Here is a 20616-nt window from a genome sequence, read left to right as displayed (position 1 = left end):
TTTTTAACATTTTTTAGAATGTTTTAATTTTTGGTTGGAAATAAAGCAATTCATTCATTCATTAATAAATAAGTAAGTAAAAAACGTGGAAGTTTGATGTTACACCATGGTCACGCGGTTCATGGGACACCCAAGCTTTGAGTGGCTTTTCATGTCAAGGATCGTAAGATGGTACGGGCAAAATTTGAAGTAAATTGGGTCAAATCTCGAGGAGGAATTCCTTAAAGTGTAACCCTTGTAAATGGCTAAAAATGCACAGATATTTCACAGTATATTCAAAATGACTGACTTCCACCAAGAGGCTTTTTGTGTATCTTCTATATTACATATTACATGTGCCTAATAGTGTTTGTGCATTTTGTTAAAATAGACAGTGGGGGGCGCTTTGTAAAAAATTTTATAGGGAGCACTCCTGAGTTATTTAATCTCACATAAAAATAATTATGTTAATTAAATTTTAAAATTTTTCAGCAGTTCTGACATGTGCGCAAAGTTTCATGAGTTTTAAATAACCCAAGCCTTTAAAAAGCAATTTGTTTCAGGTAAGAATAAAAATGTAGTTTCAATAGGGTTTTGGCAATCGCTTACAGTCGGTGCTTGACCCTAATAAAACGAAAGCCTTTATTAGTTAATTTTGTTTTGTTCATGTTAGGGATGATAATTAATCAGCGATCGAATAATCTGTTTTTAAGAATTTCATCGAATGTGTGAAATTTAAATGATTAATTTTTCGCTATGAAATGCTGTATAGTATATGCACAATGTTGCTTTGAGGTATTTGGTATTGTTTGACATAAGCAAAGTTTTTTTTTTCCACATAACAATTAATTGATTAACCAATTGTTTTATCAATTAATCAATTAAGGAAAGTGCTAACAAGTTGCAACCTTATTTAGTAGTGAAAGTCTAATTATCAAAGTGCCCAGTGTTGCCAACTTGGTCACTTTGTTGCTCTTAGTGATTTTTTTCTACAAGTGACTATGAACCAATTTAATGTAGATACTCATTCAGGAAAAGAAAAATATATTATATTTCAATTAATTCCCATGCGTGCTGCTCATAGTAACCACAGTTCATAGTTGTTGTTCCATCAGTGCAGCCCCCCCACCCCTCATCTGGTGCCATGCAGCAGGTGTGAGACAAGCAGGAGGAGAGAAGATGCTAAGTGCTTTGGAAGTTAAGTCATAGTGAGTTCCTATGGTTACGATGACACTCTTGTCGATTGGAAGTGCACGAAAGTTGTGCACAATAGCACAATCACCATAGTTCTCTCAACATTCAAATGTTTAATCGATTTTCTATTGAGTCTTATTCAACAAATGTAGCAATATACAAGTGAGTGAATGACATCATCCTTCATTGAAAAAGAGTTAGCAATCCTGAAAGTAACTAAAACACATCAATAAGTACTTGATAGTGTCAGCCAGGCCAATGCACTGTGCCATGGTAAAGTTATGAAGGAAATTCTGACAAAACTGGTGGTGCAGGTGAAAAAACCTTCCAGTTGTGTCTCATTTATGTGGAGATGAGAAGAATTTGGTTAAAAAGAAAACGATCAGAGGCAATATAATATACCAACCAATATGTGTCTTTATTCTATTATTTTGGCATGGAGAGAAGTCTGACATCTACACTCAAGCACAGTGAAGAGTTCTCTGAGCAGAGCATGAGAGCGATGTGGAGCGATGTACGCTCAGTCGCTCAGAGGCCGGCCACTCCGCTAATTATTACAAGAGAAGTGATTTTGCTCCAAGTATTATATAAAACTCTTGTTTTAATTAACTCACTTTGTTTAGTTGTTTATGCTTGTTACTTTTGTTTTGAAACACAATGCTTCTTCGTGATTTTTTTTATCATGTTTTCATGAATGTACACTTTGTTCAATTTATAAGATACATGACAGTGTTAAGAAAATCATTTCAGTTGTGCCATCCACTAGTATACACGTTATCAGTAATTATTACAAGTCAAAGCAGTTTTGAATTTGTATAATCACATGAAATATTTTTCCAGAAATGATGATCCTGAAAGCTGATCTGAACCAGCTGTAGAAGAACGCATAAATAAATGGATTGAGCATTGAATTTGACAGTGTAAGCCAGTTCAGAGTTTCAATCAGTGGAATCGGCACTGAATCATTAATGAACGGCAGAACGGTGATACAAAGAAAGAAAGGAGTCCAACAGAGGAGAAAACTCCTAAAACAATAGCCAGAGTTTTGGTGGCCTTTCTCTCCATCTTACTGACAGTTGCTCCAGACTTTGTGTTCTGGATGCTGCGTGCCTGTCTCTGTGCCACAAGGAAAATCTTTAGGTAGATACAGAGCATTATAATCACTGGCAGGTAAAAGGAGAGAATAGCTCCTATTGTATTTACTAGTAAAACATGAATGAAACACTTTCCTTTACATTTACCTTGGTATAATCTTGTCACTGTATGGTCAACTGCAACCACAGCAGAAACACTCCAGCTGACCAGAATCATGATCACAACAACATGACCATTTATCTTAGTTCTGTATGTCAGAGGCTGACACACTGCATAATATCTGTCAATAGATATGCAACATAAATTCAGAATGGAAGCTGTGCTCAGTGTTATATCAAAGCTGTCTAGCACTTTGCAGAATAAATGTTCATAATACAAACACGAGCTAAGAGAGAACGCCATGCTGAAAGGAAAAACTACAACCCCAACAAGCAGGTCAGCCACAGCCAGAGAGAGGATGAGAAAGTTTGTAGGAGTGTGGAGCTGTTTGAAGTAAATGATGGAGATTATTACAAGAAGGTTTCCACATACTGTGACAACAGACAACAAGCCAAGAAAAATATGTAATAAAACACATTTGGTAGAAAGAGTGGTTGTCATTATGTAAGTAACATTATATTTTTCATAACAGGGATGCACATCAGCATGGTTACCAATGACATCTGGGGCCATGTTTCTTCATTCCTGTAAATCAGTTTTCCACTATGAATAGCAGTCTTCAAAGTATAAAAGATGCATGTTTATCTTAAAATGTTTTTGAATTTTAATCTGTCAATACAAAACTACAAGAGACTTTTGTCTGTCATACGTTTTAAACACTGAAGATGGTCCCCTTATCAGAGCTGATGGGTGTTCCCTGTTATTCTGCCACAGTGCACGACCTTTTTGTCAACCTCTATCTCATTACCATAATGAATGCATTCTCTTATCGTCCAATCAAATGTGTTTTCATTGTGATAATAATCATAATAGATAAAGATTTACAGAATAAAAACAAAATTTCAGAAACTAATGTAGCCCCTCCCCTGCCCCCCTTATGACATAACCAAAATTAAGAACGTTAGAGAACAAATGTTAAACAGCACAGCCTACATGAATGGATGGGGGTGCAAATACAAAAATACAATTTTATAAGTTATTTATAAAGCCGGGGACAAACAGCATTTTACCAACTACAGGACTGTATCATTACTCTCCCAGTTCTCTAAAATATTAGCAAACCGGTTTATCAGAAGGTTGGATAATTTCTTTGAAAAGCATAATTTACTATCAGACAGTCAATACAGTTATATATATAGCATAGCATAGCATATAGCATATAGATCAACACTGGCACCAATTGTGTTAATAGAATAAGTTACTGGATGTTTTAATGAAGAATTATGTAGCAGGAGTTTCTTTGAATCAATTTTTTAAAAAGCGTTTTAAACCATAAACCATGACATGTTAATCCAAAAACTGGAAAAATATGGTATAAGAGGGGTTGTGTTGGAATGGTCGAAAAGCTACATGAAAACAGGCAGCAGTTTGTGCAAATGGGTGATTACATATCAACGTGCCTAGACATGACTGTTGGGATGCCACAGGGGCCGGTATTAGGTCCACCACTGTTTTTGTTTGTTTCTTTGTTTGTTTTTTGTACATAAAAGATATACAAGTGGTATCCAAGGAATTGAAATGTGTTTTATTCCCAGATGATACCAATGTACTTTGCTCTGGGGCAGGGGTCGGCAACCAGAGCCGCATGTGGCTCTTTCATCCCTCTGCTGCGGCTCTCTCTGGCTTTGGAAAATATAAATATTTATAAAATGAATATTTCATTAAAATGTATTTTATCGTTAGTTTTTATAATGTAATTCTAAATTTGAAGGTTAAAGTGATCTTGTAAAATCTAAATAAAACATGTTAAAGATTTTTGTCGCTCTTAATATGCATCACAACCGCCAATGTGCAACACCCGCCAGCATGTGATTTCTTGAACTTTTCGACCCCAGGTAGGCCAACTATGGAGAATTCTAAGATAAGAAAAGTGTCTGAAGAAAACAGAATGTTTAATGCTACGTGAGCAGATTCATTTGCTTTCACTGCTGACAAGACTGGTTTACCAGTATGCTTAATATGTAACGAGAAACTTGCAAACAACAAAAAGTCAAATGTGGCAAGACATTTCCAGAATAAACACGCAGCCTTTGCTCAAAAATATCCAGATCGAGATGAGAGGAAAAAGCCGTTTTGGAACTGATGCGTAAGGTTGATCTGAGCAAAAATCATTTCAAGAAGTGGATGAAGTCTGCTAATTCAACTACATATGCTAGTTTTGTGGCCGCTCAGGAAATAGTCAGGCACGGGAAGCCGTTCACAGACGGAGAATATATAAAAAAATCATTCATTAAGATTTCTGAACATCTATTCACAGACTTTAAAAACAAGAGTGAAATTGTGCAGAAAATCAGGGATATGCCCCTCTCTGCAAAGACTGTCAAAGACAGAACCATAAAAATGGCAGAAGACATCACGAGACAGCAAATTAAAGACTTCAATTCAGCTGTGGCGTACTCAATTGCCTGTGATGAATCTAAAGACAAAGGTGATATTGAACAAATAGCGCTGTTTTATGTAAACTCTGCTGGGCCACAGGAAGAAATGATTGAGCTGATACCACTAAAAGGCCAAACATGGGGGGAGGACATCTGTGAGGCTGTCTTGAGTTGTTTAAGAGCCAAAGGAATAAACACCAGCCACCTGGTGTCAGTGGCTACTGATGGGGCATCGTGTATGACAGGAGCACAGAAGGGCTTTGTGGTTTTAATGCAGAAGTCGCTGGACAGAAAGCTGCTGACTTTTCACTGCATCCTGCATCAAGAGGCACTGTGTGCTCAAGCATTTCCTCCAGAATGCACAGAAGTAATGAATGTTGTCATTCAGATTGTTAATAAAATAATGGCAAAAGGTTTAAATCACCGTCAGTTCCGTTTGTTCCTGGACGAGGTGGAAAGCATATATTCTGATCTGCTGCACAACAAAGTTCGGTGGCTGTCCAGAGGCGAGGTGCTGAAACGCTTTGCCGCGTGTCTGGAAGAAGTGAAAACTTTCCTGGGCAGCAAAGGGCTCACCTTTCCTGAACTGTAACAGCCTGAGTGGCTGGAAAAACTACACTTCATGGTAGACATGACAGCGCACCTGAACACGCTGAACACAGCTCTTCAGGGGAAAGGACGCACAGCCCTGCACATGCTGGAGGAGGTTTTGGCTTTCGAGCGCAAGTTGACAGTGCTTGCCAGAGATATACAGAGAGGTACACTGTCTCACTTCCCCAATTTGAGGGAGTTCAAACAAGCTCACAACATGATAAATTCGGAGTATTTACACTCTGCAATCATCGCAATGCAAACATCGTTTGGGAAACGGTTCTGTGAGTTCAGAGAGAAAAAAAACACATTATCCTTCCCTGTCATTCCCCTAAACATCGATCCATCCCAACTGAATACGACTGCATTGGCAGGTGTGAGTCAACCTGATCTTGAGATGGAACTGGCCGACATAGCCGACAAAGACATATGGGTGTCCAAGTTTAAACGCTTGACAACTGATCTTGAAGATGTTGCTCGTCAGAAGGCCGTTCTTGCTCAGAATCACAAATGGAGCGATATTGAAAACCTCCCCAAACCTGACAAACTTGTGTTCGAAACGTGGAATGCTATCCCTGACATTTATGTGAACATGAAAAAGTATTCGCTTGGAGTCCTGTCGATCTTTGGATCCACATATGTATGTGAGCAGGTGTTCTCCAACATGAACTTTATTAAAAACAAACACCGCACACGCCTCACAGATGACAGCTTACGATCCTGTGTAAAGATGAAGGTGACGTCATACAGCCCTGATGTCCAGACGCTATGCGCTGAGGTCCAGGAGCAGAAATCACATTCACCAAGTATGATAAATATTTCCATCGCCTATTATTTTGCATATATTCATATTTTTTCATTGTTCAATGAAATAGTCATTTTATTATTCAGGTGGACAGCTAATTTTAGAGTAGAATTTAATTTTTTTAAAAAAAAATGTGAAATGGGTTGGGTGATGGTTTGAAACAATGCACGAACATGAATTAATTTTTTTTTAAATATACAAAAAATAAATTTTGTCAAGTATATAGATGAGGAAAGATTGGGGTGTTTCTACTGATTTTGCAACACTGAGGAATATTTTGGTTTGTCAATGAACCTTGGATAGTTATTAGTAAGTAATAGTAAGTTGCTCAGCTCTGCGCTCACTGACCTTAATCTCTTTACTTTATAACTTGGTTTTAATTTGACAGGCATTCATTTGTGATGCACTGTTGTGTGTAGCTTTTTTTGTGTCTTGTATATTGATGTGCTTTTTGTGTAGCTTCATGTCTGTCTTGTGTCTTCCCCTTGGTATCACCTTATATCGTGTGCTATTGTGTGTATTTTTCGACTTCTGTAATTCTTTTTTCCCTTTTGTACAACTCCATATTGTCATATCTTTGTGCTGTGTATTTCTTCTGACCTGCTGAGGGACTGCAGATGCAAATTAGGTCTAAACTATAATAAAGCAATATCACACTCGTGCTATTGTACTGTATATTTTCGCAGCTACGATTTGGTCACAGGCACAAGTCCGTAGGCGGAGTCCGCAGGCTGGGTGCCGAAGATAATCACAACCTGTATCAGACAGCATGTGTGTGTGTGTGCGTGTGTGTGTGTGTGTCAGTGTCTCTCAACCTGTGGTTAGTGTCAGACGAGTATGTCCCTGCCTCACTGCACATCCTTGTAACATCTGTGACAGCTGGTTTACTCCAGTGAACTGCAGTTTACCAAAACCTGTCTATGACAGCTGCTCCCCTCCTGGGCTGCAGGTAGTAGACTTTTGCATCAGGCAGGATTTTGCTCAGGTATTTAATGAGCGATGATGCCGGTCAGACAGGATTTCCTCGCTCATCAAACATTGCTACAATCCACAGTAACGTTAGATAACTACCAACTGTTAATGTTTGCCAAATTAACATTTATATCACATGATGTACAACAAAAACACAAAAAAACAGAAAACATGATGCTGAGATACAGTTCGCAGAGTGTAATGACGCATGCTTGATACTGACTGTGCCAATTTTATTTCTGTACTGACTCGACTGTTGACTATTTCAGCACTCCAGACTATATGTCACAGCAGTTTAGTGTTGGCATAATTACCTTGAAATATTTTCCCAGAAATGATAATCCTGAAAGCTGATCTGAACCAGCTGTAGAAAAAAGCATAAATAAATGGATTGAGCATTGAGTTTGACAGTGCAAGCCAGTTCAGAGTTTCAATCAGAGGAACTGGCACTGAGACATTATCTAAAAGCTGAAAAGTAAAACAAAGAAAAAAAGGAGTCCAGCAGAAAAGGAAAACTCCCATCACAACAGCCAGAGTTTTGGTGGCCTTTCTCTCCATCTTACTGACAGTTGCTCCAGACTTTGTGTTCTGGATGCTGCGTGCCTGTCTCTGTGCCACAAGGAAAATCTTTAGGTAGATACAGAGCATTATGATCACTGGCAGGTAAAAGGAAAAAATGGGTCCCAAAATGTTTGCAAGTAGAGCATCAATAAAACAATTTTCCTGACATTTTTTAAGATTTAATCCCGGAATTATAAAGCCAATGGCAACTAGAACAGAAACACTCCAATTGATGAGGATCATGACCACAACAATGTTAACATTTATCTTAGTTCTGTATGTCAGAGGCTGACACACTGCATAATATCTGTCAATAGATATGCAACATAAATTCAGAATGGAAGCTGTGCTCAGTGTTACATCAAAGCTGTCTCGCACTTTGCAAAATAAATGTTCATAATACAAACACGAGCTAAGAGCAAACGCCATGCTGAAAGGAAAAACTACAACCCCAACAAGCAGGTCAGCCACAGCCAGAGAGAGGATGAGAAAGTTTGTAGGAGTGTGGAGCTGTTTGAAGTAAATGATGGAGATTATTACAAGAAGGTTTCCACATACTGTGACAACAGACAACAAGCCAAGAAAAATATATAATAAAACACATTTGGTAGAAAGAGTGCTTGTCATTATGTAAGAAACATTATATTTTTCATAACAGGGATGCACATCAGCATGGTTAACAATGACATCTGGGGCCATGTTTCTTCATTCCTGTAAATCAGTTTTCCACTATGAATTGACAGTCTTCAAAGTATAAAAGATGCATGTTTATCTTAAAATGTTTTTGAATTTTAATCTGTCAATACAAAACTACAAGAGACTTTTGTCTGTCATACGTTTTAAACACTGAAGATGGTCCCCTTATCAGAGCTGATGGGTGTTCCCTGTTATTCTGCCACAGTGCACGACCTTTTTGTCAACCTCTATCTCATTACCATAATGAATGCATTCACTTATCGTCCAATCAAATGTGTTTTCATTGTGATAATAATCATAATAGATAAAGATTTACAGAATAAAACAAAATTTCAGAAACTAATGTAGCCCTCCCCTGCCCCCCTTATGACATAACCAAAATTAAGAACGTTAGAGAACAAATGTTAAACAGCACAGCCTACATGAATGGATGGGGGTGCAAATACAAAAATACAATTTCATAAGTTATTTATAAAGCCGGGGACAAACAGCATTTTACCAACTACAGGACTGTATCATTACTCTCCCAGTTCTCTAAAATATTAGCAAACCGGTTTATCAGAAGGTTGGATAATTTCTTTGAAAAGCATAATTTACTATCAGACAGTCAATACAGTTATATATATAGCATAGCATAGCATATAGCATATAGATCAACACTGGCACCAATTGTGTTAATAGAATAAGTTACTGGATGTTTTAATGAAGAAGTATGTAGCAGGAGTTTCTTTTAATCGATTTTTTAAAAAGAGGTTTAAACCATAAACCATGACATGTTAATCCAAAAACTGGAAAAATATGGTATAAGAGGGGTTGTGTTTGAATGGTCAAAAAGCTACATGAAAAACAGGCAGCAGTTTGTGCAAATGGGTGATTACATATCAACGTGCCTAGACATGACTGTTGGGATGCCACAGGGGTCGGTATTAGGTCCACAACTGTTTTTGTGTGTTTCTTTGTTTGTTTTTTGTACATAAAAGATATATGAGTGGTATCCAAGAAATTGAAATGTGTTTTATTTCCAGATGATACCAATGTACTTTGCTCTGGGGAAAATTTACAGCAGCTTTTGGAGGACGTCACAACAGAAATGAGAAAATTACAACAGTGGTTTAGCATAAAAAAGTCGTTATTGAATTTTAACAAAATTAAATTAATGTTGTTTGGAAACCACAATATAGAGACACAGGTATAGATGATGAGTGATAATGTTAATGAACATGAATCAATTTTTTTTTAAATATACAAAAACTATATTTTGGCAGGTACATGGATGAGGAAAGATTGGGGTGTTTCTATTGATTTTGCAACACTGAGGAATATTTTGGTTTGTAAATGAACCTTGGATAGTTATTTATTTATTTAATAGGATGGTAAGTTAACGGGGGACGGTTGCTTGTACAATAGTTGTAAATAAATTGGGGAATTTGTTGAAATAATATGAGTTTGAAGAAAAAAATGAGAAAGGGGTAGAGACATATATGTTTTACTTTTACCTACTCCCTTTTGGACGCTTTTTAACATTTTTTAGAATGTTTTAATTTTTGGTTGGAAATAAAGCAATTCATTCATTCATTAATAAATAAGTAAGTAAAAAACTACGAAGTTTGACGTTACACCATGGTCAAGCGGTTCATGGGACACCCAAGCTTTGAGTGGCTTTTCATGTCAAGGATCGTAAGATGGTACGGGCAAAATTTGAAGTAAATTGGGTCAAATCTAAGGGGGGAAATCCTTAAAGTGTAACCCTTGTAAATGGCTACAAATGCACAGATATTTCACAGTATATTCAAAATGGCTGACTTCCACCAAGAGGCTTTTTGTGTATCTTCTATATTACATATTACATGTGCCTAATAGTGTTTGTGCATTTTGGCAAAATAGACAGTGGGGACCGCTTTGTAAAAAATTTTATAGGGAGCACTCCTGAGTTATTTTATCTCACATAAAAATAATTATGTTAATTAAATTTTAAAATTTTTCAGCAGTTCTGACATGTGCTAAAGTTTCATGAGTTTTAAATAACCCAAGCCTTTAAAAAGCAATTTGTTTCAGGTAAGAATAAAAATGTAGTTTCAATAGGGTTTTGGCAATCGCTTACAGTCGGTGCTTGACCCTAATAAAACGAAAGCCTTTATTAGTTAATTATGTTTTGTTCATGTTAGGGATGATAATTAATCAGCGATCGAATAATCTGTTGTTAAGAATTTCATCGAACATGTGAAATTTAAATGATTCATTTTTTGGCTATGAAATGCTGTATAGTATATGCAGAATGTTGCTTTTAGCTATTTGGTATTTGGCACATCATGTGTAAAGAGCAAAGACGCAATTCTAAAGTCCCCCTTCCTCCCCCTAGATGTGCCTTAAGATCCTGTCCATGAATGTCACAAAAAGCATGGGTGACAAGGGACAACCATGGTGCAAGCCAACACCCACTGGAGATGTGTTTTACTTGGCGCTGAGTATGCTATCAAAGCTCTCACTTTGGTTATACAGGGGATGGATGTAATAGTGATCCTGGTATCCTTTGGATCGTCTGTATTCCCACAAGACTAACATGCGCCCAACAAATAACATTATAATATTAATGTTAAGTTATGCAACTAATCAAAAGTTATGAAGGTTGGGTTTAGGCAAGTAAAGTTACTGTGTTTAGGTGTAGGGAAAGAAACATAGTGAGAATGTATCTTAAAATGTTGCAAGGTTTTAAACAGTGAGGAAGCCCTCTTGACTCTATCTCCACTCAACTTCACCAGCCAGTCGCCCCAAACCTATTTTCTGTCCTCTCCCACTTCATCAATATCTCTTTGACAACTGGTTTTCCAAACACAAATGCAGCTAGAGTCCTTTTACAGGAACTCACACTCAACCCTTCCAATGTAAAGAATTACAGATCTTTCTCTCCTCTTCCATTTCTTTTTTAAACAGTTGAAGGTGTCTTCACTGAGCTATTATGTTTTGCCACCAGACAAACCATCTCAGGCCCTGCTCAGCTGGCAACTCGCACGTTTGCTCGAAAACAATCTTGTCTTTGCTCACTAATTGTCCATTTGTTTAAAATGGTTCAGTGGTGTGACGAGAACGCTCTTATTCTCGACACAAGATGTCATCTTCGAAGCCACACAAGACAGTTATATTGCTCCTGTTATAATTCACAATCAACCCATAAAACAACATCATTCAAATACCTGGGGTACTTGTAGACAGTGCGTGTCCTGGTCTTACCATGTGAAATTAATCTGCAGTCACGTTCTACAGAGGATTTACATTTGGAGCCAGCAAGAAAAGCCTCAGTGTCTTCTATTGCTCAAGCATACAAAATGTCCTGCAGTATGGATGCTCAGTCTGCTTCAGCGGCCTCTCGGTTCAGCTGAAAGCCAGGATACTATGTTTCCTGGGATGCTGCCCCAAAGCAGTGGGTCACTCTGTTTAAAACACCTTTCTCAACAGCTTCACTAACTGCACCGTCAGACTGGCTGATAAAAACTGACTGATGTGGCTGCGTGTGCCATCCAACCTCTGCAGTTTATCCAGAATGCAGTGGCCTGACTGGTCTTCAACCTACCCAAGTTTCCTCACACTGCTCTGCTCTTCCGTACCCTCTACTGACTCCTTGAGCCTGCTCAATCTGATTCAAGACATTTGCATTTGCCTTTTGTGCTGTGAACTGCTAAAGCTCATCGTAAGTCCAGTAACATGATCAAACCATACACCCCAGCTTGTCCATTGCGCTTTACTAGTGCTAATGGGCAGGCGACTCCCGAACTACAAAGGGGCATGGGTACGGCTCTACAAAGTTGCAACTGTTTGCTGTCCCGACTCTTAAACTGAGAAACAAACTCCCCGTTGTAATTTGGTCAACACAAACTCTTTACATTATCTGTTGCAGTCTGAAAGTGCATCTGCTCAGACTGACCCTTGGACCATAAAATGATATAATCTTTATCTTCTATCTATGAAGTCAATGCACTTGATTGATTCCTGTCTGTTTGAGGTTGGGGGATGTATTAACTAAAACTGCTTTGTACAAAAGTGTAAACTAAATTAATATATTGCAATGTAATGTAATCTCGAAAATATTTGTGTTCTTTTCTTCTGCAGGTCTGTTTAAGCACGTTTCTTCAGTAAACCAGGGTACAGATTATGTAACAATGGAAAATGTAACACATTTTGTTATAATTCTCCAAGTTTTGTAATTTAAAAAAGCCTGAACACAATATGCATTATTGTTTGTTGTTGCACTCCAGAATTGCACTTTTTTGTGATGAAAATGTTCTAATTTACAGCATTATTCAATAGAGGACACCCAACCAAAATCGATGCCTTCATATGTCATATTAATATGATAAGTTTTATTTAATGCATTTTAGCAGGAATCATACTAACCCAAAATCAAAAAATCCAGAACTCAGTAAGTGTCACTTTCTACCGTAGCTCAATAGAAACTGTACTCGAGGTTTTAAAATATAGAAAGCAGGATAGTGCAGTGTTTCACTGACACAAACATCTTAGTATTTGTACACACAAATGTCAGGACACACCAGACATACACAAAATTAATTGAATATATAATTAAATATATACTGCATGATGTTGCTCATGCTTATTAAGTTTTAATATGCTGTAACTTAGACATTAACATTGTGAAAATGTTTTTGTCCATTCAGTGTATTTTGTTTTCTAAGTAAAGTGTTACACCTTTTGTTATTATTAATATTTTTTATCATTATTAGATTAAACAGAGTAAAGGAAAATTTGAATTTTTGTGTCAGAAACTTTCAAGGTCCAATATTATTATTAGCAATTGGGTTTTGGCATAAATTAAGCTTTAATCTTGCTCTCTCTCTCTCCTCTACAGTAAATGCCAAATAAGAGAAAGTCTAAACCCAATGCATTTTATTCACACTCAATATCATACCATAACACATGCTGCCTTCTAACTACTGGCCTGTGATAGATATAACTTAGATATAACTTCTCCCTGTCTTGTGAGGCAATGCAACTTCATTTATATCACATTTTCATACAACGTGGCATTTCAGGTTCCTTTCTAAAGTTAAAAAAGAACTTATGAAGGAGAGTCTTTAGTCCTTGTGAGAACTGTCAGATTAATTTACAACAAGCTAAAGCCTTTTGAGGGTCTTTTTTGAGAGTCCTGTCAAAGGTTCATTGCAATTATGAATTAGTTTACGCTTTGTACACAAAGTACTAGAGTTTGGCTTCTCATGTAAGATATAATATAAGCTGATAATGTTACTGCTTTATTGTGACTATTTAGACAAAGACAAGAGTCACCTGCAACGCTTAAGGGGCCAGGTCACAAGGGTCTAATTAAATATTTGGGAAATTTAATTTAGTTTAACTGTGAAAAAAATAATGGATAAAAACATCCATCCAGTATGTTTTGAGTAACCAAGGAATTAATAACCTTTCATACATAGCAACTCCAACCACTATTGTGTGATGACAGGCTAATAACAGCTGCTGTTCCAAAGGGACATACAGATCACAAAGTGTTCAGTGAGTTTTGTACTTGAGTTGGTGGACAGTTAAGTTGGTGCCAAGGGCAAGTTAAAACAAAGCCAAGAAAAGTCCATATTATTTTACATTTAATTTACTTTTTTTTTTTTTTTCGGTTCAATTACAAAATGTGGAAATCTGGTGGCCAGTAGAATTTAGTGTACAGTTAAACAAATGTCAGCCTAACATAGTGATGGACAGATTTATTTTCAGCACTCCAGAGAATATGTCAAAGTAGTTTTGAGCCAGCAAAATCACCCTTAAATATTTTCCCAGAAATTATGATCCTGAAAGCTGATCTGAACCAGCTGTAAAAGAAAGCATAAATAAAAGGATTGAGCATTGAATTGGAGAGTGCAAGCCAGTTCAGAGATTCCAACATTAAAAGTGAAACAGTATCAGTACTAAAAGCATTCAGAGTCATAAAGAAAAACAAAGGAGTCCAGCACATCAGAAAGACTCCCATAATGATAGCCAAAGTTATTGTAGCCTTTTTCTCCATCTTACTGACAGTTGCTCCAGACTTTGTGTTCTGGATGCTGCGTGCCTGTCTCTGTGCCACAAGGAAAATCTTTAGGTAGATACAGAGCATTATGATCACTGGCAGGTAAAAGGAGAGAATAGCTCCTATTGTATTTACTAGTAAAACATGAATGAAACACTTTCCTTTACATTTATCTTGGTATAATCTTGTCACTGTATGGTCAACTGCAACCACAGCAGAAACACTCCAGCTGACCAGAATCATGATCACAACAACATGACCATTTATCTTAGTTCTGTATGTCAGAGGCTGACACACTGCATAATATCTGTCAATAGATATGCAACATAAATTCAGAATGGAAGCTATGCTCAGTGTTATATCAAAGCTGTCTCAAGCACTTTGCAAAATAAATGTTCATAATACAAACACGAAGCTAAGAGAGAACGCCATGCTGAAAGGAAAAACTACAACCCCAACAAGCAGGTCAGCCACAGCCAGAGAGAGGATGAGAAAGTTTGTAGGAGTGTGGAGCTGTTTGAAGTAAATGATGGAGATTATTACAAGAAGGTTTCCACATACTGTGACAACAGACAACAAGCCAAGAAAAATATGTAATAAAACACATTTGATAGAAAGAGTGGTTGTCATTATGTAAGAAACATTATATTTTTCATAACAGGGATGCACATCAGCATGGTTAACAATGACATCTGGGGCCATGTTTCTTCATTCCTGTAAATCAGTTTTCCACTATGAATCAACAGTCTTCAAAGTATAAAAGATGCATGTTTATCTTAAAATGTTTTTGAATTTTAATCTGTCAATACAAAACTACAAGAGACTTTTGTCTGTCATACGTTTTAAACACTGAAGATGGTCCCCTTATCAGAGCTGATGGGTGTTCCCTGTTATTCTGCCACAGTGCACGACCTTTTTGTCAACCTCTATCTCATTACCATAATGAATGCATTCACTTATCGTCCAATCAAATGTGTTTTCATTGTGATAATAATCATAATAGATAAAGATTTACAGAATAAAAACAAAATTTCAGGAACTAATGTAGCCCCTCCCTGCCCCCCTGCTATGACATAACCAAAATTAAGAACGTTAGAGAACAAATGTTAAACAGCACAGCCTACATGAATGGATGGGGTGCAAATACAAAATACAATTTCATAAGTTATTTATAAAGCCGGGGACAAACAGCATTTTACCAACTACAGGCCTGTATCATTTCTCTAAAATATTAGCAAACCGGTTTATCAGAAGGTTGGATAATTTCTTTGAAAAGCATAATTTACTATCAGACAGTCAATACAGTTATATATATAGCATAGCATAGCATATAGATCAACACTGGCACCAATTGTGTTAATAGAATAAGTTACTGGATGTTTTAATGAAGAAGTATGTAGCAGGAGTTTCTTTTAATCGATTTTTTAAAAAGCGTTTTAAACCATAAACCATGACATGTTAATCCAAAAACTGGAAAAATATGGTATAAGAGGGGTTGTGTTGGAATGGTCGAAAAGCTACATGAAAAACAGGCAGCAGTTTGTGCAAATGGGTGATTACATATCAACGTGCCTAGACATGACTGTTGGGATGCCACAGGGGTCGGTATTAGGTCCACAACTGTTTTTGTTTGTTTCTTTGTTTGTTTTTGTACATAAAAGATATATGAGTGGTATCCAAGAAATTGAAATGTGTATTATTTCCAGATGATACCAATGTACTTTGCTCTGGGGAAAATTTACAGCAGTTTTTGGAGGACATCACAACAGAAATGAGAAAATTACAACAGTGGTTTAGCATAAAAAAGTCATTATTGAATTTTAACAAAATTAAATTAATGTTGTTTGGAAACCACAATATAGAGACACAGGTATAGATGATGAGTGATAATGTTAATGAACATGAATCAATTTTTTTTTTAAATATACAAAAACTATATTTTGGCAGGCATATGGATGAGGAAAGATTGGGGTGTTTCTATTGATTTTGCAACACTGAGGAATATTTTGGTTTGTAAATGAACCTTGGATAGTTATTTATTTATTTAATAGGATGGTAAGTTAACGGGGGATGGTTGCTTGTACAATAGTTGTAAATAAATTGGGGAATTTGTTGAAATAATATGAGTTTGAAGAAAAAAATGAGAAAGGGGTAGAGACATATATGTTTTACTTTTACCTACTCCCTTTTGGACGCTTTTTAACATTTTTTAGAATGTTTTAATTTTTGGTTGGAAATAAAGCAATTCATTCATTCATTAATAAATAAGTAAGTAAAAAACGTGGAAGTTTGATGTTACACCATGGTCACGCGGTTCATGGGACACCCAAGCTTTGAGTGGCTTTTCATGTCAAGGATCGTAAGATGGTACGGGCAAAATTTGAAGTAAATTGGGTCAAATCTCAAGGAGGAATTCCTTAAAGTGTAACCCTTGTAAATGGCTAAAAATGCACAGATATTTCACAGTATATTCAAAATGACTGACTTCCACCAAGAGGCTTTTTGTGTATCTTCTATATTACATATTACATGTGCCTAATAGTGTTTGTGCATTTTGGTAAAATAGACAGTGGGGGCCGCTTTGTAAAAAATTTTATAGGGAGCACTCCTGAGTTATTTAATCTCACATAAAAATAATTATGTTAATTAAATTTTAAAATTTTTCAGCAGTTCTGACATGTGCGCAAAGTTTCATGAGTTTTAAATAACCCAAGCCTTTAAAAAGCAATTTGTTTCAGGTAAGAATAAAATGTAGTTTCAATAGGGTTTTGGCAATCGCTTACAGTCGGTGCTTGACCCTAATAAAACGAAAGCCTTTATTAGTTAATTATGTTTTGTTCATGTTAGGGATGATAATTAATCAGCGATCGAATAATCTGTTTTTAAGAATTTCATCGAATGTGTGAAATTTAAATGATTAATTTTTCGGCTATGAAATGCTGTATAGTATATGCACAATGTTGCTTTGAGGTATTTGGTATTGTTTGACATAAGCAAAGTTTTTTTTTTTTCCACAACAATTAATTGATTAACCAATTGTTTTATCAATTAATCAATTAAGGAAAGTGCTAACAAGTTGCAACCTTATTTAGCAGTGAAAGTCTAATTATCAAAGTGCCCAGTGTTGCCAACTTGGTCACTTTGTTGTTCTTAGTGATTTTTTTCTACAAGTGACTATGAACCAATTTAATGTAGATACTCATTCAGGAAAAGAAAAATATATTATATTTCAATTAATTCCCATGCGTGCTGCTCATAGTAACCACAGTTCATAGTTGTTGTTCCATCAGTGCAGCCCCACCCCCCTCATCTGGTGCCATGCAGCAGGTGTGAGACAAGCAGGAGGAGAGAAGATGCTAAGTGCTTTGGAAGTTAAGTCATAGTGAGTTCCTATGGTTACGATGACACTCTTGTCGATTGGAAGTGCAAGAAAGTTGTGCACAATAGCACAATCACCATAGTTCTCTCAACATTCAAATGTTTAATCGATTTTCTATTGAGTCTTATTCAACAAATGTAGCAATATACAAGTGAGTGAATGATATCATCTTTCATTGAAAAAGAGTTAGCAATCCTGAAAGTAACTAAAACACATCAATAAGTACTTGGTAGTGTCAGCCAGGCCAATGCACTGTGCCATGGTAAAGTTATGAAGGAAATTCTGACAAAGCTGGTGGTGCAGGTGAAAAAACCTTCCAGTTGTGTCTCATTTATGTGGAGATGAGAAGAATTTGGTTAAAAAGAAAACAATCAGAGGCAATATAATATACCAACCAATATGTGTCTTTATTCTATTATTTTGGCATGGAGAGAAGTCTGACATCTACACTCAAGCACAGTGAAGAGTTCTCTGAGCAGAGCATGAGAGCGATGTGGAGCGATGTACGCTCAGTCGCTCAGAGGCCGGCCACTCCGCTAATTATTACAAGAGAAGTGATTTTGCTCCAAGTATTACATAAAACTCTTGTTTTCATTAACTCACTTTGTTTAGTTGTTTATGCTTGTTACTTTTGTTTTGAAACACAATGCTTCTTCATGATTTTTTTTATCATGTTTTCATGAATGTACACGTTGTTCAATTTATAAGTTACATGACGGTGTTAAGAAAATCATTTCAGTTGTGCCATCCACTAGTATACACTTTATCAGTAATTATTACAAGTCAAAGCAGTTTTGAATTTGTATAATCACCGCGAAATATTTTTCCAGAAATGATGATCCTGAAAGCTGATCTGAACCAGCTGTAGAAGAACGCATAAATAAAAGGATTGAGCATTGAATTTGACAGTGTAAGCCAGTTCAGAGTTTCAATCAGTGGAATCGGCACTGAATCATTAATGAACGGCAGAACGGTGATACAAAGAAAGAAAGGAGTCCAACAGAGGAGAAAAACTCCTAAAACAATAGCCAGAGTTTTGGTGGCCTTTCTCTCCATCTTACTGACAGTTGCTCCAGACTTTGTGTTCTGGATGCTGCGTGCCTGTCTCTGTGCCACAAGGAAAATCTTTAGGTAGATACAGAGCATTATGATCACTGGGAGATAAAATGACAAAATAGGTCCAATAGTGTTTTCTATGAGAACATCAATTAAACACCTTTCCTCACATTTGTCATTGTTTAGTCCGGCAATTATGACACAAATTCCAATCAGAGCAGAAACCCCCCAACTCAGCAGGATCATGACCACAATACCACGATGAGTTATCCTCGTCCTGTATGTCAGAGGCTGACACACTGCACAATATCTGTCAACAGATATGCAACACAAGTTCAGAATAGAAGCTGTGCTCAGTGATATGTCAAAACTGCTTCTCACTTTGCAAAATATCACCTCATGATAAATACATGAGCTAAGAGAGAACGCCATGCTGAAAGGAAAAACTACAATCCCAACAAGCAGGTCAGCCACAGCCAGAGAGAGGATGAGAGAGTTTGTAGGAGTGTGGAGCTGTTTGAAGTAAATGATGGAGATTATTACAAGAAGGTTTCCACATACTGTGATGATAGACAGTAACATTAGGAAAGTATTTAACAGAACACATATAACAGAAGGGGTCTTTGTCAGTGTGAGTTTGGAATCATCTGTTTTGTAGCACGGATGTACGGCAGTCGAAACGTCAGTCCTGTTGAAGGTGACTTCAGGTTCCATGTTTCAGAGTTTCTGCAAGTCATTACATTTGTTATTACTAGCAAAAGGCAGACATTTGCAGCACATTATATTTATAAATTAAAATATAAGATATTTCCATGCATGAGAGCTGATGTGCATTCTTGATCACATGTGCAGCTGTGCAGAACCTTCAAACTTATCAGCATTACTACCATCACAGAAAAAGCCGTCTGATCAGGAACTGCACCTTACTGCACCCATGAGATATTCAAGACGAACAAAAAAAAAAGTGTGTGTGTGTGTGTGTGTGTGTGTGTGTGTGTATGTATGTGTGTACTCTTCATTTTTTGCTATGCCTCATTACAGTTTAATATGCCCATTTTAAACTTTCATTCCCAGGAAAAAAACCTGCAGCTTTTCTTGAAAATAGACGTTTCTTAGCAACCCGTCACCGCTTTTCCAGCAACATTTGTGTAGTTAAACGTTTCTTAGTGAGCAGTCACTGCTTTTCCAGCGCTTTTGCTTTTCCTTGTGCTGTTGAACATTGCTAAGTGACCTGTCACCGCTTTTGCTGCAGCTTACAGCATCTGCTGTTGACTTTCCAGGATGCTGCTACCAACACCAGCAGCATAACCACATGGTGGTTTTACACTACAAAAGCACATGGTTATGTTTCAGCAACAAAGGCACAGATGGTTAGGATTAGAGGATCTATTGATTAGAGGAAGGAGGCACATGGTAAGGTACAGAAAAAAAAAAACACATTCAGACAGGAAGCAAACACCAGACTTCCTCATGAAAGTCCGGGGTTTGTTGGACCCATCCACCACCCCTTCTGCCCACCCTATAGGGACCTTCATTCTCCTTATATTACTTTGTTACTGGCAGCGTTTTAACCCTGAAGCCATTCAACAGGGTACCATGCAGATGCAACAGGTTTTGTCCGGTCACATCTCATCTCATGTATCATGTTGCATAAGCACTGAAATCTGGAAATCAGAACAAAAGTACAGACTTGTTGCATGGAGCAAAGTCTAATCTTGTTGCA

The 20616-nt window shown here is 37.0% G+C and overlaps 3 protein-coding genes and 2 pseudogenes across 3 annotated transcripts; 1 reads left to right on the top strand and 4 right to left on the bottom strand.

Moving 5' to 3' along the window:
* Positions 1 to 1960: 1960 nt before the first annotated feature.
* On the bottom strand, positions 1961 to 2868 carry LOC148186954 (trace amine-associated receptor 1-like; annotated as a pseudogene).
* Positions 2869 to 4767: 1899 nt separating this feature from the next.
* LOC148186953 (general transcription factor II-I repeat domain-containing protein 2B-like) lies at positions 4768 to 5397 on the top strand. Its single transcript, XM_088089757.1, has one exon. It carries the CDS (start codon positions 4768 to 4770, stop codon positions 5395 to 5397), a length of 630 nt encoding a protein of 209 aa, XP_087945883.1.
* Positions 5398 to 7458: 2061 nt separating this feature from the next.
* Positions 7459 to 8433, bottom strand: LOC121940573 (trace amine-associated receptor 1-like). The gene has a single exon (XM_042483309.2). It carries the CDS (start codon positions 8431 to 8433, stop codon positions 7459 to 7461), a length of 975 nt encoding a protein of 324 aa, XP_042339243.2.
* A 5749-nt stretch (positions 8434 to 14182) lies between these two features.
* LOC148186952 (trace amine-associated receptor 1-like) lies at positions 14183 to 15160 on the bottom strand (annotated as a pseudogene).
* A 3460-nt stretch (positions 15161 to 18620) lies between these two features.
* Positions 18621 to 19607, bottom strand: LOC148186951 (trace amine-associated receptor 1-like). The gene has a single exon (XM_088089395.1). It carries the CDS (start codon positions 19605 to 19607, stop codon positions 18621 to 18623), a length of 987 nt encoding a protein of 328 aa, XP_087945521.1.
* Between the last annotated feature and the right edge of the window lie 1009 nt (positions 19608 to 20616).

Source organism: Plectropomus leopardus, chromosome 16, assembly GCF_026936395.1.
Source record: "Plectropomus leopardus strain MGB_pleo_1.0 chromosome 16, ASM2693639v1, whole genome shotgun sequence".
Classification (NCBI taxonomy): Eukaryota; Metazoa; Chordata; class Actinopteri; order Perciformes; family Serranidae; genus Plectropomus; species Plectropomus leopardus.
Note: the sequence above shows the minus strand (reverse complement) of the source record. Positions and strands in the feature narration are given on the sequence as shown.